At 40.9% G+C, this 21,850-nt stretch overlaps 1 protein-coding gene across 1 annotated transcript in view; it reads left to right on the top strand.

Moving 5' to 3' along the window:
• FECH (ferrochelatase) overlaps positions 1-20,147 on the top strand; it is a 34,125-nt gene extending 13,978 nt beyond the window's left edge. The window contains exons 5-12 of the mRNA XM_045527433.1: positions 3,172-3,306; positions 5,830-5,936; positions 9,166-9,264; positions 12,205-12,312; positions 12,738-12,902; positions 15,907-15,966; positions 16,434-18,389; positions 18,430-20,147. Coding sequence (XP_045383389.1) covers positions 3,172-3,306; positions 5,830-5,936; positions 9,166-9,264; positions 12,205-12,312; positions 12,738-12,902; positions 15,907-15,966; positions 16,434-16,568 — 809 coding nt within the window. The 3' untranslated portion in view covers positions 16,569-18,389; positions 18,430-20,147. The remainder of the gene's footprint in view (positions 1-3,171; positions 3,307-5,829; positions 5,937-9,165; positions 9,265-12,204; positions 12,313-12,737; positions 12,903-15,906; positions 15,967-16,433; positions 18,390-18,429) is intronic.
• Positions 20,148-21,850: the final 1,703 nt, after the last annotated feature.

The following is a 21,850-nucleotide window of genomic DNA, read 5'->3' as shown; positions in this document are numbered from 1 at the left end:
CACTGGCTTTGCATGGAATTGGCCAATTACCTAAGGCAGTGAGTTATATTGGGGATCTGGCTTGGAAGTGGTTTCGTACAGTTGCACCGCATTGCAGAAATGTAGGGAGTAGAGTAGGAGATGGGTGAGAAGTGTAATCATCTGATGAAAAATCTAAATCTAAAATCTTCATTACAGTTTAATTGTTTAGATTGTGGCTGCTTGCAATGAAGCTGTAAGTAACGGCTACTCAGTGAAACAATCCAGTTCTTTACAGGATGCAGGGTGGGGAGCAGCAGGGGTTCTTGTTCACAGGATGCTGCCTTCCTGCTCCTCGTGGTCGTGGTCATATGACTTCAGGCAGTTCGCTTACCTCACTGAGCCTCATCTCAAAAATGGGATGATAACAGAATCAACTCTTAGGATTCCTGTGAAAATTAAATACCTGTGCGGGTATCCAGGCTAGGTCAGTGAGTCATGTGTTTGGGGCTCACTCTGGCCAGATGTGCCCACCAGATGTGCCAGTCAGATGTGGTGCTGGTTGACATCAGAGAGGCTCCTTCCCCTCCCTGCATCCTGCTAGGGACAGCCAGCTACAGTGTGAACCCCCCCCCCCCCCCCCGACAGGCAAGGGTCCTTCATGAGCACTGTTTGCTGGTTCCTCAGGATAGGCACAGTCAGAGCACATTGCCACTTTTTCTAGAATGTGCATTTAGAAAACATTATCTGTTCTTTCCAGAGTATTTTACTCCCTCTCACTTTAAAATGTGGTCCCCGCCCTGCCTTTATCTGCAAGGGCAGCCTCTCCACCTCTTAGTCTGCACTGTTTGAGGAACTCCCAGGCCCCAGGCATTAGACTGCAACCTTCAGATACTGGACAGGTGAAAAGAAAATATGAGAAGCTGCTTAATCTGCAGCACTAGGAGGTCTTCCTGTGGCAGTCTGATAATCGTATTGTTTCAAAGTAGATCAGAAAGCAGTATCCACTGGCTTGCTAGACCCCAACTCAGATCACCATGAGTTGCTTAAGTGGACTTGATGGTGTTGTGATAGTTGGCAGTTTTAGCATGAAGCACATAATCTTTGAACGATCAGTCATTTGGAGTTTGCTCACAGGGTCACATTGTCTGCTATGTTTTAACTGCTTCTCACCATCTTTATGCAAGATAGCATAAAATTGGTGGCCTGGAAGGAATGGTGAGCTGAAAATGATTCTGCGTATACCCCTTCCTTCCCCTTTTTGCAGTCCCCACTAGAGAATACTGAATCAGACCACCCTTCCCATACACATACGTGCTTCTCTTGCCTAACAACACCCTGCTTCTGGCCGTGGTAATGTGTTCCGTTATTTTAGAGTTCCTTGGGTCCAGTTATGAGGAGTGTCATCATGTGTATGTCTTTGTGTGTATGAGATAAACTCCTGTCTTTCCCTTCACTGTAACCTACGTGTTTCTTGTGGCAGTTTTGTGTCATATTTTTAGTTGTAGCCTTTTCTAAAGCTTTGGGCAGTAATGTCATCTTGGTTTTCTTATTACTTGACATTTATGTAGTGTATTCTCAGTATCATCCCTGAGTATAAGTTATGTGTAATCCTATAAAAAGGCAAGGAAGCAAGATCAAGTAACTTTAGGAAACTTTCAGTTTTATGATTTTATAAAGGCCTAAGAAATTGTGTGATATGGATGCTTTTAAAATATAGGAAGGAAAGACGCAAGAGGATAAAAGAGAAGATATTAATAGAAGAGGGAGTTGGTGAAGTGACAAGGGAAGGAGCACAAAGATATGCCACAGACATGGGCCGTTTAGGTGCAAAGAATAATTAATTAGTTAATTAATTAGGCAGGGTCTCACTCTGTCACCCAGGCTAGAGTGCAGTGATGCATTCATAGCTCACTGCAGTCTTGAGCTTCTGGGCTCAAAAGATCCTCTCACCTCAGCCTCCTGAGTAGCTGGGACTACAGGTGTGCACTGCAATGCTGGGCTAATTTTTTAATTTTTTGTAGAGACAGGGTTGTCACTATGTTGTTCAGGCTGGTCTCAAATTCCTGGCCTCAAGTGATCCTCCTGCCTTGGCCTCCCAAAGTGCTAGAATTATAGGTGTGTGCTATTGCACCTGGCCAAGAACAATTACTTTAAATCCCACTTGGTGCCTCCAATTTAAGCATTGTTATATATGTATATAAAATGACAAGAATCATTTTAATCATTTGTTGTTGGTGAACTTTTATCCCGTATCCAGAGCTCTTGCATTTGTTTACATAAACTAGTGGCCTGGAGGCTAAGGGGGCTGGGTGACAGGACAGGCTGGGGAGAGGAAGGAGCATGGGCTTTGGGGTGGGGGACCCAGGCTCTAATTCCAGCTCGACCACCAGCTAGGTGTGACTTTGGGCAGGTCAGTTAACCTTTAGAGTCTCTGTTTTCTTATCTGAAAAAGGATTTGAATGAGAAAGAAAAAATGCCAAGCGTCTACCGTGGTGTCCAGTATGCAAGAGGAGGTTATACTTCAGTCATAAGTGTTAGTTTTGCCCTTCTTTCTCTTGAGTCTCTCTTATCCCAGCCAAGAACAGAGAATTAGGAACAAAAGCCCGAGTTTTAAAAACCACCGTGCTAAGTAAAGGTGTGTAGGTGAGGTGTTGATCCCAGAAAATTGTGATTAAAAGTGCATGTACCAGCCGGGTGAGGTGGCTCATGCCTGTAATCCCAGCACTATGGGAGGCTGAGGCGGGCGGATCATTTGAGCTCAGGAGTTCGAGACCAGCCTGAGCAAGAGCGAGACCCCGTCTCTACTAAAAATAGAAAGAAATGATTTGGACAGCTACAAATATATATAGAAAAAATCAGCCGGGCACGGTGGTGCATGCCTGTAGTCCCAGCTACTCGGGAGGCTGAGGCAGGAGGATCGCTTAAGCCCAGGAGTTTGAGGTTGCTGTGAGCTAGGCTGACGCCATGGCACTCACTCTAGCCCAGGCAACAGAGTGAGACTCTGTCTCAAAAAAAAAAAAAAAAAAAAAAGTGCAGGTACCGGCTGACGATGGATAAGATCCAAGGAATATTCTCAACTTGCTTATATTATCAGCACCATGAGAAACTAGGTTAACTGTTTCTCTTCTGGGCATGACATTGTGTTTGGTGACTCTGAGGAATCTATATAAAGATTAATACTTTCTCCTTCCCACATGTGCTTCCTAACAGCCCCTCACAAATACTATATTGGATTTCGGTACGTCCATCCGTTAACAGAAGAAGCAATTGAGGAGATGGAGAGAGACGGCCTGGAAAGGGCTATCGCCTTCACGCAGTATCCGCAGTACAGCTGCTCTACCACAGGTAAGGGCGGCTCTTTGACAGCAGGAAGGAAGGCAGGGCCCAGGCAAAAATAGCCGGGGAGTGTGAATGCCGAAGTAAAGGATAGGTTATGTGCAATTTGAATGGCAAATCTGTTTCCTTAAAGTACCTTTAAACGCGGAAGTTCAGGTCAGTCCATTTGAAATCTCATGGTTCATCTGTCCCTTGAGTTATTGGCCATTCGGCTGGGAATTACAAATTGTGGGTGGAAGGCGGTGGCTGCAAGTGTTCAGTGCTTTAATGCCATTGCATAATGGATCAGTAATCAACCTTAAGCCACTCTCTAGGTTTGTATAATAAACCTTTTTATAGCTACCCTGATTTTCTTATTAATGGAGCAAAGGTGATCGCTGTTTCCATTTTGAAAGCAGAGATGCCCACATTACACGGGAAATACTGATGTATTTTTGTTGCACTTCAGTTATGGTTTGGTTGCTGGTAAAACTAAAGCCCCGTTTGGGGTTCCCTTTGCAAACTCCTCTCAGTGTTCTTGATTTTGGAAAATGTTTGTGCTTGTTTTTTCCTAAGTATGTAACTGCAGCTGGAGATGATCTGTGTTTGGCAATCTCTGTATCATTCACTGTAGGCAAAGCTTCTACCGTCACCCACACATACATTTGTTTGCATTTTATTCCAAGGATTGAGGTCAGCACATTTTTACTCCCAAATTGCTTTTGGATATGAATGCATATTCTTTCTATAACTATATGGAGAAACAAAAGGCTACTGGAAGGAATATTCAGAGCTCATTTTGTGCCTTAAATATTTGTTCAGAGCATCTGTTAAAATGTGTGAGTTCTCAGAACTCAAGAGTTCGAATTGTCATTTCTTTGGAAAATGTACCACTACAACTTTAAAATATCCGGTAATACATTATTGGAGAATAGTCAGATCTTGTGAATTTTTAAGCTATACTTTTGCTTTGCTTTAAAAAATATACCCCAACATGTAAATATCTGCTCTCAAAATTAGATAAGTTAAGATTATTATTTATATGACACAGGATTGACTATGGTTTTCATTTCACAGTTGGCTGTAACAGTGTGTTCAAAACTTCAAGGCATGCTCAGTTTTTCTCTAGTGTATCTCGTATATAAGGATAGGTACATCTTTACTCCCAAGCTGTGAAAGCCTTTGGGAAGCACGTTAATTCTTTGTGGCCACTAGAGTATCGTTTATGTGTCATGTGTTTTAGACATGTACTTTTGTGGCAGAGCTGGTGTATTCTATTAATATCACAAGCAAATTTCTCAGTTATATTTTCCCCTTCTTAATGACTTCTGGTAGTTTATCAAATATTTGCAAGTGACCCAAAAGAGCTATTGTAGCTTCCAGAAACCCTTTTGCAAATCTGAAAATGGTATCCACCTGTGAAATGTGGTTTGCAAATATGGTAGCGACCACTTTGCAATTTCTGGAGAGGCTGTTTTTGAACCTTGAATGGAGTCAGTTTGGATTCTTCAAGTTCACTGTATTCCACTCACCAAAACTGAAACTGTTTATTTTTTTTGAAAGTTGAGTCTTAGCCTAAGAGTACATTTGATTTAAAATACGGCTCTGTCCTAACATGTTAAATTGGAAACCTAGTTCTTATAGTTAGAGAACCCCATGGATTGGCGGTGGGAAGCAAGGAAATGTTTTAGGCCTTGCCCTGTGTTAAGACTGAAGAAGAGGCCTCGTGTTAGAATTGGTTTCATAGGATTAAGATTTGGCCTCACTGCCAGCTTCCCTAGGCCAGGAAAAAGTTTGGTTGGCACCATCTGCCTTTCTTTAGGCTTTGAATTTTCACGATTTCCATCACTCACTTAGAAATACAAGTTTCGTTAGATTACCTGTTAGGATTTGGTGTCCGTTTAACTTATTCTGGGGATGAAGAATGCTCATAGTGACCTCAATAAGCTGCTCTCCTTATCACAAAGCCATTCAAAAGGATGGTTATAAAGCTTTTATTGTAACATGGAAAATATTTATCTCATAACATTAGGTAAAAATGCTCAAAATAGGAGGCAGAATTACATATATACTAAAATTACAACTTAGTAAAACAAAACAGCTCTAAACAAAAATAACTGAGAAGAACCGTGCTAGAATAAAACAATGACTATATTAGCTTGCTGGGATAATGGCCGATTTCTTTTTACCTTTCTTCCCTCATCCCCTATATTTTCTGCAACGAGGTTGATCACCTTCATAACTGGAAAAAAATTTTAACATACTTGGTCCCTGCAAATAATAACTGCTTATAATTCATAAATCCACAGCTATCTTTGAAATGGCCTCAATAATCTTTGAAAGTCTATTGAAATTGATTACTTTTTAGTGATCTTCATCTGCAGGGTCGTTAAATCTATGTGCATTTTAGAGTATTGAAATGATTGTAATTAGCCCGATTCAGTTTAGAAGCAGTTACTTGCTTTGAACTTATAATTACTGCCTTTACTAGTCTGTTTTTTTATTTTCACTGTAATTGAAATGCATCTACTAAGTGGCCCCTGTATGTTTCAGGCAGCAGCTTAAATGCCATTTACAGATACTATAATGGAGTGGGACGGAAGCCCACAATGAAGTGGAGTACCATTGACAGGTGGCCCACACATCGCCTCCTCATCCAGGTAAGCCAGCGACTGCCAGCGACTGGGGCAGATAAGGTTCGTGTCCCTGCTGGGCTTGTGGATGTCTTTCTGAGCCTTGCCATTCTCCTGCTTACATTGTGTGCTGGGGATTAAACGACAAGCATTAGATTCTTGATTTATTATGAAAAGCGAAAATAAATGTAAAGATACTAAGGTAGTCAGACTCTTTGCTTTCTTCAGGTTAATGCTGTTAGTTCCAAACCATAACAAAATGGTATTTTCAGCTGTGTGTTTCTCAGTGACCAGAAGAACATTAAAGATTGTGGCATTTCAGCTAACTGACGTTTGTAGCTTGATGCCTGACCAGCAAATTAAATCCTCTATTTTCTAAATCCTTTAACATCTCAAAAGATTAAAAATTTTAAAGGTAATATGTCTACATGTTCTGAGACATGAAAATAAGTTTAACATTTCAGTTGAGAAAGTTTCATATATTAAAGAAATTTCAACTTTATTCTATACAATTCTATATTTATAATATTTATATTAATAGATGCTTGATTTTAGGAGAATCAGTTAAAACTACAATTCTAAAGCCAGTAGCTCTGAATTGGTGTTACTGTATTCTTTTCTATCAAATATGAGAAGGCAGTTGGTAAAATATTGCCCTAAATCATGCAAATATGGTTTTTTTCTGCTAATAGGAGTTTCTGCTTTTGAGTTATTTAAGGTAGGAGAAATATTAAGTGATTTATTTAAATTTCATCTAGTTTATTTTTCATCCCTTGAACATTCTCTGACTTCTGGCAAAATACCCTTAAAAGCGTCTTAAAAAGCCTGGTGTCACTTAAAATGTATAGCCACTAGATGGTGCTAGACATCATTAAAATCAGGCAGCTCTCCCCAGAGTGGACTGTATTCCTTAGCCGTATAAAGGGTTAACACTTGGGTTAAAATCTTGTTTTAAGTAAAAAGTGAGAAGAAGGAGCCTACCCTTAGGGATGGGTGTGGCTGTGGTCCTTCGTTTGCTGTGCTACCGGGCCCAGCCAGTTCTGCCTGAAGCACCGTGTCCCCTGACTGTTTTGCTCCTGGAGGCCTGTGATTGGAAAGGAGGGTGTTTCAGGTCAGCTCTGACATGTGGTAGCAGGGAACGGAGGGATCTGCACAGCATCTGCCTGCCCTGATCGAGTGAGTAATTAGATTTGCATTAAAATTCAGCCCTTTGAAAAGGGGGGAAGCAGAAAGATGGAAAGGTCTCTTAACTGAGGAAGTCTCTGTTCATAAAATGAAAGGGAATTTTAGAGGCATTTATCTGCCCTCCTAGATGGTGTGATTGAAGGCTCTGAGAGCCCCGTGCCTCTTTCATTCTGCAGAGGAGTGGTGCATAGCAAATACCACAGATGGGTTTTGGGTGATTTAAGGAGCACTTCTGCTGGCCCAGGGCCCCTCAGTTTTGAAGATGGCTTAGAGACTGCTGCAAGCCATAACGAATTGTGTTCTTACTTGCAGTTTTGCAAGCTAAGAAAAGGAAAAACGCTAAACTCTGGATAAGATACGTAATTTTTGGAAACCAGAAAACAAAACTAAAACCCTAAACTAAACTAAAACTAAAAACGTAGTTAAAAACTAAATCCATGCTTCTACTTGTTATAGGTAATAATTACTCCAAATAGTCATTTTATGACTGTCTTTCTAATATTGCTATTTAGTAATTACACTAAATTTATGTTCTAAGCTCCTATTTACACTTTGCAGTGGGCCTCATTATCTAGACTGCTGTCCAAAAATAATCCTTTCTGAACAGGCTTAGTTTCCAAACATTATAAAGGTCAGAAAATATTGTTTTTGTTTGTATCTGATCCTATCATATTTACTCTATAGGTAAATTATAAATTCTGAAAAGGGAACCTAGCTCTAGGTACCATTTTGTACCTTAGGACATTTATTTACCAAATTTTGAGGGTTCTGGAAAGATTAATAATATCTCAATATTTATTAGTGAACAGTTTGCTCATCCTGTAGTATCGACTGACCACTGGTAAAGTGTAGATTTATGTGGTTTTGATAAATTGTCCTTTATAATTTTTTCAAACCTCTTTATTTGGAAATAATTTCAAACATGGAAAAATTACAAGATTAAGAATGGTATAAGGAACTCTTCATCTTTACTTATATTCATGTATTATTAACATTTATCTCAGTTTTGTTATCATTTACATACTCTGTGTGTGTCTGTATGTAAATGATTTTTTTTTCTGAACCATTTGAGAATAAGTTATGTATATATTATCACTCTCTACCTCTAAATACTTGAGTGTGTGTTTCCTAGGATCAGGAATATTCTTACATCACCACAATACGACATCCAACTTCAGTAAATTGAACATTGTTACTTACTTTTGTCTAATTTACATTCAAATTCCAATTTTGTCAGTTGACCCATTAATATCCTTCCTAGCATTTTTTATAAATTAAATGACAGAGAATGATTAAAGTGTAAGATGAAAGAAAGCGTCTTCAGATCTGGTATTTCAGCACCTTTCGGGGTGAATCAGAAAGTGCCAACCAGACAAGGGAGTTCACTGGTCTGGCGGACAGAGGTTTGCAGGAGGAGGCGGGACCGCGCTCTAGCCCAGTTCCACAGATGTGACCGATTGGACCCCCACGTCCTCCGCATCTTTTCGCCCTCTGTGAATTTAATGGGGGTTGTACAACCTGTCATCTGTTGTGAAGGGTGTTACTAAGATTGACGCGGTGAGGATACCGGGCTCAGAAGAAAATGTTGTAAAAATAGAAGGGTATTTGCTTACCTCTCTCCTGTTTCTGACTAATGTATTTTCATGTGATATGCCTGAATGCCAAATGAAGGGAGATTTAGAAAGACCCTGTAAGCTGTTTTCTTGCTAACGGAGCAATGAGAGGTCTTAAAACAACTTCTTCCCATCTGTGTTTCCTTTCCATCTGGAAGTGTGCCCTGCACTTCCCGAGGGGAAGCAGACCTGCCGCATTCATTTGCAGGGAGCCATTAGCGAGCTTTAGATGTTTCCCATCAAATTCCCTAGGCCCCTGAGTCCGTTATGATCCATTTTGATGATGAACCAAAGCAAAGAGACTGTACTGTTTGCAATTTAAAAAAAAAAGGGAGTTCTGATTTTAGAGGGTTGCTCTGAGATTTGGGGTATATCTCTCATTTTTATAATACTTTCTTTTCCTTCCATTTCTTTCTTCCCCTTTTCCTCCTTACCCTCTTTTCTTGGTATTCGCACAGTGCTTTGCAGACCACATTCTAAAAGAACTGGACCATTTTCCACTTGAGAAGAGAAGCGAGGTGGTCATTCTGTTTTCCGCTCACTCACTGCCAATGTCTGTAAGTAAGAACATTTTGCTGGATGACCTAGTGGTAGGGGATTGGGTTGTTTTGTTTTCTAAATGTGGAAAATGGATCCAGCTTCCATTATGTCCTCAGCCCACTGCAAGATTGGATTCTAAAACCCCACTCGGTACTGACTTATCTAGACTCACTTCTTGAAACCTCATAACAAATTGTAATACTGTAAATAGATCTTTTCGTAATATTATAAATAAATCTTTTTCTCCTACCTTTCAAATGATAACTTGAGTATATAATCATTTATAGAATTTCTAATAAGTGGGATAGTTAAGAGAAGACTGCTTTCGATTGCCCAGTTGAAAGAGCTCAACCTGATGTTTCAGTGTGTTGGATTGTAGGGTCTCCATTCAGACTCAGTACTCTTAATCTCTTTCTTTTGTCCTCAAGACTTGACAGGGGCTGTTTGAATTCCAGGAGGCAAAGTTTTCAATTTGCTAAGACCAGGGACCCCATTTTGGCAAGTGAATGTAGAGCATCGAGTTGTGATCTGGTTGCTCCATAGTTGGTCATATTATACTAGGTTGTTCATTGAAATACTGCAGTCTGTGCCACAGCTGTTGCATTTTTGGAAACAAGAATGATCAAGCTCGTGCGCTGTGTGTTATATAGAAGTGCTTGGAATAAGTAACCAATTTCATCAGCTCAGAACTAGCACTGGGTCTGAAAAACCTTACTTTCCAAGCCAGAGAGGTGGAGAATTACATTTTCTTAGATGCAATTAAGGTTTTATCCTCATGGTTAATGGAGTCCACCTGAGTGTCTGGGGGCCACTCTTCTAACGGGGCCTTACCGCTGCCTGCTGGTCATGGGGGTCACGCCCTCGCAGCTTCCCACTCAGCTCAGCCAGGCAGTTGCTGTTTCGGCAGTAGGTGGCTCTGGAGATAAGTTTCTGTCTTCTGGAAGCCTGTTTTATTGTAATGGCTTCATACTCTCCTTTTTGGTGTGCAAATCCTCCTCATCTGTGCACCCTCCTGCCCGCCCTCATCCCACGTGTGATGAGACACTGTTGGAGATGGCAGAGGGAAAGCTCTAGAGCCGGCCTGGAGGAAACAGGTTTTTACACATGAACACTGCCAGGTGCTGCCTCACCTTCCCTTGCCCTGGATGGGGCATGCTGCTTCCAGGTTGTTTTGCTGCCCAAGGGTCCTGGGTGGGACTGAGGAACGCCCTGAAGCCGTGGGGATTAGGCAGGAGTACGGGAGACATGAGATTGTGGGATTGTCGAGGAAGAGCACTGAGCTGGCAAGCTCTGCTCTTTCCCCACTTCCAGTGACTTTTTACACTTTTTATTTTGAAATAATTCTTAGACTCAGAAAGTGGCTGAAAGAGTGCAGAGAGTGCCCATATACCCTCACTCAGCTTCCTCAAGTGTCGACATCTTCTGTAACCGAAGTGCAGTTATCGCAACTAAGAAAGTGACATTGGCACAGTACTATCAGCTGCACTCCAGACTTTATCTGGATCTCACCCGGTTTCCCACAAATGTCCTTTCTCCATTCCAGGATCCAGTGTAGGATCCCGCACTGTGTTGTGTTTCCTTGGTAGTCTCCCGTCTGTGATGGTTCCTCATGCTTGCCTTTCCTCTCATCTACCTTGGATTGTGGTTATGCGTGTTTGGCAGGAACACCACAGGACGGGGGGACACGCCCAACTTGGTGCCCCAGGTTAGGGGTCCGTGATGTCAGTATGTTTTACTGTTGGTGATGGGACCTTGGTCACTTGTTTAAGGTGGTGTCTGCAGGATTTGTCCATTGTAAAATTACTATTTTTCTCTTTGTAATTAAAAATATCTTGGAGGAGATACTTGGAGACTATGCAAATATTTTGTTGTTTCTCAGACTCTTGCCCCTGATTTTCACACGCATGGGTGGACCTTGCAGGTAGCAGCTATTGCATTGCTGTCCTAACCACAATCGCAACTTTGTGTTTCCCTCATTCCTTCCACATTTAGGCTTCCCACGGCTTTTTAACTAACCATTCATAATTTCATAAAATAATCCATCAGTATTTCATTTCAATAGTATTTATTGAGCACCCACTACATTCCAGGCACTGTCCCATCCACTATCACAGGATATCGAAGTAAAGAAAACAGACAAAAGTCTTTGTCCTTGGAGAGTAGGGAGAAAAGATAATAAACCTAATACACAAGAAAACGGTGTGGTAAATCAGGAAGGAATGGATGTTACAGAAGAAAATAGAGCAGAGTAAGGACATAGGGGGTCAGTACACATTAAATATTTAAAGCATTAAAATAAAATCTGTGTTGAACATTTTCAGAGGCATTAACAAGGGAACGTATATCAGAGTTCGCTGTGCACAAAGCATTTGTCCGTAGTCCACTGTGGTGGGAAGAGTGAGGGGAGAGAAAGAAGGGGAAGGTTCAGGTCATATTCTTGAGGAGCCTGTAACCTGGCCCCACGTGCTGCTGCCTTCCTCCTCTTCCTCCTCCAGTGTTTGCCTGACGTCCAGCAGTTCTATGCATTGTCCATATAGCACGTGTTCATTTCCTGTTGTAAAATCAGCTCCTCACTGGCTACCGAGGTAGAAATTCCCATCCCGTGCTGACTGCTGCTGCGTAGCTTTTCTGTGTCAGCTATTTCAGATGAGGAGGGGGCAGAGGGATTTGTCCTCCATAGTTAGATCTTGTCCATCTCCCATGAGTAACATGGAACATAGAATTTTATGTCCTCTGGGGACCTTAGAGATGATTGAGTGCAGTGTTCTCCTTTGGCCGATGAAGAAATGGAACCAAGGAAGTTCGGTGACGGAGCTCAGGTCATACCATCCGACACGAGTGCAGGAGACAGGAAGGCAGGGCTTGGGGCCAGGCCCACGCCACCCCACCACCCAGCCAGAGGCTCTCAGAGCCCTTCACAGTGTTGGCGATGAACTCCCATTGTGCCTCTGCCGCAGGTGGTCAACAGAGGAGACCCCTATCCTCAGGAAGTAGGCGCCACCGTCCAGAAAGTCATGGAAAGGCTGGGTCACTGCAACCCCTACCGGCTGGTTTGGCAATCCAAGGTAGGTGGCCTCTGTGCTTCTGCAGGAAGTCAGCTCTTGTGAGAAAGTCTATTTAAGGACTTAGTTATAAAATGACTAGATTTAGCTCTTTGACACAGGCCATTCAGTAACCTGACTGCTCACCATGCACAGAGAACTCAGCAAGCAAGATAGAAGGGGAAATACATGACTCATTGAGTTCCATTGGTTCGATATTATATTTTTAGTTGTAAATAACAGAAACATTCATTTATATTGGGCCAACTTCTAGAAGGACTCCAGCTTCAACGTGGAAGTATCGAGACCCATTCAAGCAAGTGTGCAGGTGTAAAGGTGGCTCTCGCCCCTCACAGGCAGGTGTATGCACCCGGGTGGTGGGCCGTGCGTGCGCTGTAGCCTCGTTGGGGAGAGTGGTCCACTCACGCATTCATCCTCCTTTCTCCTAGGTGGGTCCGATGCCCTGGTTGGGTCCTCAAACAGACGAATCTATCAAAGGGCTTTGTGAGAGAGGGAGGAAGAATATCCTTTTGGTTCCCATAGCGTTCACCAGCGATCACATCGAAACGCTGTACGAACTGGATATCGAGTACTCGCAAGTGTTAGCCAGTGAGGTAAACGCACCCATCTGGTTTATCAATCCCATGGTGATTTGCTTTAAAAGGAAACTTTCTCCGCAACTATCTAATTGGAGCATTGAGAAATATCATTTACTATATACGTTTGCACGTGTCCTGTCCTCATGGTTCTGAATAGTTCTTCACCTGAGTAATAACCTCAGCATATCGAGTTCGTCCCCTGTCAGGAGTGGGAGAGGACACCTGTGCTTTGGTTAAATCAGGTGGCCCAGAGATCACAGTGGCCAGCATCATTTCATTTAGTTTGCGTTACTGTGCGTTACTTGAAAGTAATAACAGCTACATTTGCTTAAGAAAAAGAATTGTGCTTCTCACTAATTCTAAGGAGAAAAATTTGAGTGTTCTATAATTTCTTTTCTTTGGCTAATAGTGTCCTTTACTTGGGGCTGTTACACACAGGTTCTCGTTGGGTTGCAAGGCATCTGGGAGTCATTGTCATCTAAGAGAAGAGCATGGGATGCACACGGAAGCAGCGTGTGTTGTAATTTCCTTGACCTCTTTTATGCACTCACTTCATTAGCTGTTTGCTACTGTGTTGTGATCAATCTGATTATTGAAATAACAAATACCATCTTTGGTGTCTTGTAAGATGGATGTGACTTGTCATTCAGGGAGGAGAAAAACTATTGTTCGCCTAACTCTGGCTTCTGAGGGCCAGCCTGAAAGTTGCATCTGATTTATCTTTGTTTTTATGGGAAGTGTGGAAGTCTTGGGACCCAGGAAGCCCTTTCTTCCCTTGCCTCTTCTGTCAGAGCTCCTGGCCCTGGTCATCCCATGCATGACGGGTGGAGGCCTGGCCTGCAGGACACATCCCCTTCCGTGGGACTGGCTGGCAGGTGCAGAGTAGGTGGAGAGTGGGTGGGGGCAGAACCTGGGGCAACACCGGAACCCCTGGTTTTTGAATGTCCACGCTAGTCATCAGTGAGATGTCAGTAGAGTTAGGGAGTGCCCAAATTGCTGGTTAGTGCTTCTGATAAAGGATTTGCAGGCAAGTTGTAATTGGTGAAGATAAATTTGCAGTGTTGTCAATGGGTTTCATTTAAAGATGCCTTCTACACCCCACTATGACCTTGGCTCTTTGTGAACTTGCTAAAAAGGCTTTAGTGAAAATACATTGATAGTTCACACCAGTGTGTTTGGAAAATCACATTGAGTTCACATTCATTCCTATTACTAAACTGAGGTTATTCTTTGGTAATCAAATGTACTAGTGACTGATAAATTAGTCCACGTAGGGCATAAAGAAGACCACGTAGCCACAATTTATTTCATTATTTTGATGGGAGAATATAGTACGTTTAAAACAACTAACTTTAAAAGGTTATTTGAATTTTTTCTAGAAATAGAAATGACTTTATTGCTTTTTGAGAATAAAAAAATAAAGATCTCAGGCAGTTCAGAGAAGTATAACATAGAAACTAGAACACACTCATAATCTTACCCCTCAGAGATAACATCTATTAATATTTTGATAAAATAGGTCCTTTTCTACTAAATGTGCATATATTTTAATAAATGTCATATTCTCCTACACATTTAACAAAAATGATATTTTATTCTTCTGTTTTATAATCTTTTTTTTCTTAAAAATATATTATGGACCCAAATTAATAAAATTAGATCTATATAGTCATTTTTAACAAATTCCGATTAGTATACATTTAAAATGTTTATAATTTTTTACTATCATATACCACTCTGTAATAAATATTTTGTTTCACTTTTCCAATATTTTCTTAGGACAGATTTCTAGAAATGGAATTTCAATGTTGATCCATATTTTTCTAGATTGCCCTCCAAAAATGTATCCATTGCCTCTCCCATCAACATTGTTGGAGAACATCCTTTGCCAACACTGGTTATTCTGCTGTTACTAACTTTTATGTGGAGTTTTATTAATAGAATACAGCCTCTTCTTGAGAACTATGCATTTGCTGAGTCTCAACATTCTTCCCAGACCAGCCCCCTGATGTTAATGCTAATCTAAAAGATAAAGCAGCTGAGAAGCTGTCAGCAGGAGAGGGAAAGAGAAGACTCCAGATTCCCCAAGTAAATAATCATAATTGCATAGTGCTCAGTTATTTGGGGGATAATTACCTGGATATTTTTGGAGAGGAGATCAGGGGTAGTATTGAGACAATCTTCAGATTTTTTCTTTAGATTTTTCTCTGTTAAGAATATATTTAAAGGCTGGGTACAGTGGCTCATGCCTGTAATCCTAGCACTCTAGAGGCCAAGGTGGGAGGATTGCTTGAGCTCAGGAGTTGGAGACCAGCCTAAGCATGAGCAGACCTCATCTCTACTAAAAATAGAAAAATTAGTGGGTGTCGTGGCATCCCCCTGCAGTCCCAGCTACTTGGGAGGCTGAGGTGGGAGGGTCACTTGAGGTTGTAGTGAGCTATGATGAGGCCACTGCGCTGTATCCAGGGTGACAGAACAAGATTCTGTCTCCACCCCCCCCAAAAAAGATATTTAAAAACCCAACTCTGAATTGCATCTGATGTAGGTTCAATATACATTTTTTAGTCCATAAATTATTTGATTTTGGCACTTGAGATGAAAACAAGTACAAAAATTTAATTAAAGCAACATTCTACCAAGGCAGAGTCTGTAAAAGTATGCATTAGAAAAATATAATAAATAAAGAATGGTAAGCAGATTTAAATTATCTGAGAATTTTGTCAAGTATAACCTCAAAAATGGTTTGGAAATAAACCACCTGTGGGAAGGTAATGGGGTTGGGGAAGGACATAGGAATTGAGCAGTTTATGATAACAAAATCCACTTACATGCCCGGCCTGGCGACTGTTATTCACTTATGAACGGTCTGTGAACACTTGAAGTTAGACTTTGAATTGTCTATGTGTATCTGTGTATGTTTATTTTTATTTTTTTGGTAACAGTTTCTTTAAAAAAACCAAAAAACAAAAGGAAAATAAAATGTGTCTGTGTTTTTCCTCCCTTTTCTCATTTGATTCAGTGTGGAGTTGAAAACATCAGAAGAGCAGAGTCTCTTAATGGAAATCCATTGTTCTCTAAGGTACCTGTAGTGTTACAACCATTTTAGTAGAACATACCGGAGAGTAATCCTCTGAGAAACTCTTGCAGAATATTGGTTTTCTCACATATTAGAACATTTCGAGTTCCAATTAATTACAAAAATAAAATCGAATTCCTTAACCGCTCACGTTTTTTTCCTTCAGATAGCCCCAATTTTCTTATTTCTATCCTCCGAAAACCATCTCCTTTAAAATCTGCTTTTCAGAGAGAAGGTTTAGTGGGTGGGGTAAGAGGCTTTCATTTCTTGAAATCTCTGTTTTAACTTTCTTTAAGCTGAGGATTCTCAGGAAGGGAAGATGTTGTAGAATTGGGTTCAAAGGATTCACAACTCAAATTAAAAGAAACCGTACACCAGAGCGATTGTCTGGGTGGACGGGAGGAGGGGATGCGTGGGGGACAAGCAGACTTTTGCTTCTGACGACCCTCTGCTTCCTGCGTGTCTTCCAGGCCCTGGCCGATCTGGTGCACTCGCACATCCAGTCCAACGAGCTGTGCTCCAAGCAGTTGACGCTGAGTTGTCCGCTCTGTGTAAATCCTGTCTGCAGGGAGACTAAATCCTTCTTCACCAACCAGCAGCTGTGACCCCTGCCCGAGGACCTCGTGGGATTAGGCAAATTTGCCGACCTCCAGATACCTCCGATGTGGAAGAGGACGTTATTTAGAGATCAGCAACAGAAGTCACATTAGTATACGCACAGCCTTTGGGCGCAAATTGTGTGATTTCTTGAGGATTGGACTCCAAAATCCTTATTGAGAGATTTCTGTTTTCGTATAACTATACAGTAACCATTTGTATTCCCCCTCTCTGGGTGAAGTTACTAGTTTGTAATGTCCACTAGGACATTGAAAAGTGAGTTTTAAAATTTATCTTATGAGACAGACCTCTATTTTAAATACAGAGTTTGGTTTTATTGCCCCAAGCCCCCCGGAGAGGGTACAGAGGGTCCTCTCCGTGGGCTGTCAGTGTGAATGAGATCTGTTTACAGTCTTGCGTGTGGAGTTGTAGTTTTTAAAATGAGCATAGTTGAGTATTTGAATGAATTTGAAAAAGAAATGTTACCTGATCTTTCCCTAGGCCCGTGGGTGGGGTGTTTGGTTACACACAGCGGCTGCTTTTGCCTGGGAGGCCCCCATTCATTGGTCATTTTTGTATTTGTGTGTGAGTCTCACTTTCCTCGCCGTGAAACTGAATCGAGCACAGATTTGAGCAGTGTTCTGAGATTCCCCAGGCATGCAAGGCTGATAAACGCCTAGAAATCCAGCGTTCACCAGACACGCCTTGGTGAGTGTCCCTGGTGCCTCAGGGAAGGGGCCCTGCCGCTTCCGGTCTGCAAGGACAGTGCTGCTGGGAGCCACCAAGGGTGGGCTTCTCCCCCTTATATCTCCTCCCCCGCCCTCGGGAGCCTTTCCTTCCAGAGTCTTCTGTATCTTAGTTGAATGTCTCCTTTCTGCACATTTATCTTAAGAATTATTTTATAAGGACAGCTCTGCTTTGTAACTCTGAACTTTTTATTAATTTATAATTTTTTACTATAAAAATTATATAGCCATACAATAGGACATTTGAAAAATACAGAAAAGAAAACCACTCTAATGCAATAACTATTATTAATTATGCTATTTCATGCCAATCTTTTCCTGTGGATATTTTTAATGCCACTGTGACCTTGAATTGGGGAGTGGAAAAGTTGTTCTAAAAATGTAGAAATAGTGTCAGATCAGAATCTGATCTTCTATATTTGGATTTACATGGATTAAAAGATCTCCGATGGATCCATGAAGAATTTGTAATGATCACTTTCTCTTTTCTCCAAGCCCTAAAACTTCGTTCTTCAAAAGAGCATTTCTTTGATTTTTTTTTCAAAGCGAGTTTATAAACTGGAAGTATTAGGGGATTCATAGACCTTCTATATTCAGAATTTGCTATGTTAATAAATATTAGGACATCATTAAGGTTGTAACCAGTGTGATTCATGCTGTCTGCTAAATCAAAATTGACCAAAATTAGTTAACCAAAATTATTAAGCATGATGAGTTGACTTTGTAATACAGGAAAAGAAACATGCCATCCATCCACTTTAGTTAATAGTTTTCTTACAGTGATAATGGCCCTCTAATTTGAGTAGCATCTACAATTTTTAAATTTGAAATTGGCTTTTCTTTTAGTAGGTTATGTTTCTAGAGAAAGATAGAAGGCATAGGTAGTTGTTTAGAATTTTCTTCTGTACTTTTCTGTCACCTTTTGGGGGCTTAGGTTCCAAGTAGACTTTGAGTGACTGTCCCACAGTGAAGTGGATTCTCCAGGTTCGTGGTGTGGCACTGAAGACAGGTTATTTTTGGAGCCATTCTCCCTCCTTAAAGGAAACTTGCTTAGGGTCTGCTTCCCTTCTTCAACAGCTTTAGGTGCAAATATATTATTATACAAATAATAATACATTTGCAGAGGTGCAAATATATTATTATGGAGATGTTGCAGAAAAACTCCGATTCAGGAGCCCTTGCAAGTGTATCTGAAGTCTCTTATTCACTAAGGAAACTTCCGAATCAACAGTGACTAGGCTGTCTGGAATTGTATCCTTGATACTGAGTTGGGACCAGACCAGCCTTTGCAGTGAGAGACAAAGGGAGATTTATTGGGATCACTGCCCATGGCATTTGTTGCTCTAAGAAGTGTTACCTTTGACTGTTGTTAACCGTAGATGGGTAAGGGTCACACACTAGGGTAGCATTTTGTAGGACAAAATCTTTTTAGAGCTTTGAGAGTTGCTGTCCTGTTTGTCAACTTTGAAGTATAAATGTTGCCCAGGTAATTATTAATAGCGATGAACTGTAGGCAGTTTCTTCAAACAGCGCTTATGCACAGGCCTGGCTTTTTGTTGGTGAATCAACGTCTACAGAAACTGGCAGGGGCAGTATTAATGGGGCAGTTTAGCTTGCCAGGGTGATTGTAAGGCCCAGGTGCCCGTACGTATAGTGTTCTGAAGAATATACATTTGTGAACTGCTTTTTTAAATTAAAAGAAATCTTTGCACTTAAAATTTGCTTTATATCAGGAGAAGCAAAGTCATTGTTAAAAGGCCTTTAAATGTGTGTCAGTGACATGCTGGTGCCGACTAAATAGTAAAAATCCATGACTTTTCCTGATAATACCTCAGAGTAGACATCCTTGCTCAGATAATCCCATGAACAGAATGTTAACAATTCTCTAGGATTCTGTTAAGTTTTTCTTTATAGCTGAAATTATTTAGACAGTGATGATTGTGTAGATATGAAGAGAAAATGGAATTTTCTGAAGAGAAAGTGGAGTTTTCTGCTCCAAGTTGCTCAAACTAAGCCTGTCAGAGGGAACATTATATCAGCAATACTAAAGTAATATTAGGTCATTCATGTTTTCAGCTGATCTTAAAAATAGATTTTCCTTTTTTCTTCTTCATTTCTTTTTGGGGAAAATACACTGATTTAGTGGAATAGGTCACTTGAAATCACTGCATTTTTTCCCTCAGCTAATCTGTTCTCATAAATTGGGTATTTAATTAAAAAAACCCCTCTTATTTAAGGTATGTAAAAGAGATACTTTGCTCAATCTGATACTGTTGCGTTTATCCAAAGTATGTTATTACACCCCAGGGGTGAGAGGATCAGGCTGCAGCCACACCTAGAGTAGGGCCAGCAGCAAGACCCACCCCTGCCCAGAGTCTAGATGACCAGGGGGCATCTGCATTCCCAGGGGCTCTGTTGGGTTAGCGACTCCATTCTGGGGGTGGGTTTTTTTTTTTTTTTTTGCCAGATTTCCTCCAGCTCTCCGTTTGTGTGGTATGGATAGTATCTGATCTGTGCCTTAAAAGTTGTACTGCTTTTCCAATGCACTTATTTTGCAAGGTATAAAGTGTGCGGAGCTATATAGCACCAAGCCAAGTGGGGAGTACCTGCAGGTGCTCAAGAGAAATAAATTAATGCTGCCGATGTTTGTTGAAAGGCACTAATATGATGACCAATAGCAGGTGGTGTCCTTAAGCCGGACCACCGCTCCCTGCATGTGCTGAGTGTTATAAAAGAGGCTCTGGGAAGTGTCTGCCTCTAGGGAGCACATTCATAATATTCTAGGGTCCCAGGAGAGGAAGAAATGCTTTTGCTTTTGATGTGGGAATCTTATTAAGCCTATCTATAGGGAAAAGGATGTGAAAAACAAATGCACCCTGTGATGATCAGTTTCTCACATACACTTTGAGAGTACTGGCTTCGTTGTTTTTAGCTGGAATCATTAGCTTCCATTTTTAGTGTAACAGCTATTGGCTAAGTTAGTCTGCAGTAGGCCATTAAGAGGGCTGTTGGAATTAAAAACATTTTTGGAAAAAAGCCTGGTTTGAGTCTTTGTTATAAGCCCTTGGGCAGAGATCTGGGTCCTGCTTCTGGTTGCTTGTGAACTGTCTCCCTAACGGTTTTGTTTCCAGACACACACTCGTAGCCTGCTCCGGAAATGGGAACACACAAGCCAACTTTTCCCTTCCAGCCTCCCCTGTGGGTCAAAGCTTTACTTTCCTGTCATGTTAAGAAATAATAGGTTTAACCCTGAAAATTCATGTAGTATTCTGTATTTTTACCTTTTCCTTATTTAAAAAACAAACTGTGTATATATATATATATATATATATATATGTGTATATATATATGTGTGTGTATATATATATGGGATGGAATTGACTGCACAGACATACTGTGTGTTGGCTTGTGAACCAACAGTTAAATTTTCAGGTTGTTAAACAACAATCATTAAAAATGATATAACTTTCAAATTATGTTTAAAGCAAAGGTAACACTCAAATTCATCACTTCTTAGTTATTTTACCATGTTATTGTTTTGTTGATTTTTTTTTTTTTTTTGAGACAGAGTCTCACTCTGTCACCCAGGCTAGAGTGCAATGATGTCATCATAGCTCACTGCAACCTCAAATCCCTGGACTCAAGTGATCCTCCTGCCTCAGCCTCCTGACTAGTTGTGACTACAGGTGCACACCACCAAGTGTGGCTAAGTTTTTTATTTTTTGTAGAGATGGGTTCTTGCTATTGTCCAGGCTGGTCTTGAACTCCTGGCTTCAAGCAATCCTCCCACTTTGGCCTCCTAAAGTACTAGGATTACAGGTGTGGGCCACATCCTCATTTTGTTCAATATTAGACAAGTAATGGGAAAAATATTAATAATGCAGTTTAAAAGTTGTCTCCTTGGCCATTACATTGTGAATAGCACAAACACTTGAGGAAATATTCTTCCGTTATTTGAAAACTATTTTCCAATTTATCCAAGTGAAGTTTCGACATACAAAGTTGTTTCATGTTTGCATTACTCATTCATGTAAACAAAAACATCAACATTCACATCAGAACTATACTCGTTGACCAATTGCAACCATAGATTGGCTACAGATACACGAGCTCAGTAAATATCCACAAAAGCATTCTTTGAGAATCAATTGACCATAGGAAATTTACAGAAAAGAGGATTGTATATTTTATTATTTGTAAATTGTGTGTTCCTCATCTTTAGATCAACAAAATTTACAATAAACATACACGTGTGCATAGATTGCTTTTTCAGATTACAAGTTGGTGACAATTTATCAGCACACTGCTGCCTGGGAGGGAACTTTTCTGGGATGATGGAAATGACAAATGCAGATTGCTCCTTGTACTGTCCTCCAGACTCATTACGTGTAGTGGCAACTCTCTCTCTGATGCCTATTAGAAATGAAGGTACCGCACAGTGACCAGGAGTGCTAGTCTTTTTAGTAAGATTCCATTTGTTTCCACCAACCCGCAACAGACCTGTTGTACTAACAGAATCCCTGGAAAGTGATTCCCAGTCAGCA

This window comes from Lemur catta, chromosome 16 (genome assembly GCF_020740605.2).
Source record: "Lemur catta isolate mLemCat1 chromosome 16, mLemCat1.pri, whole genome shotgun sequence".
NCBI lineage: Eukaryota > Metazoa > Chordata > Mammalia > Primates > Lemuridae > Lemur > Lemur catta.
This window is presented reverse-complemented; position numbering and strand designations above follow the sequence as displayed.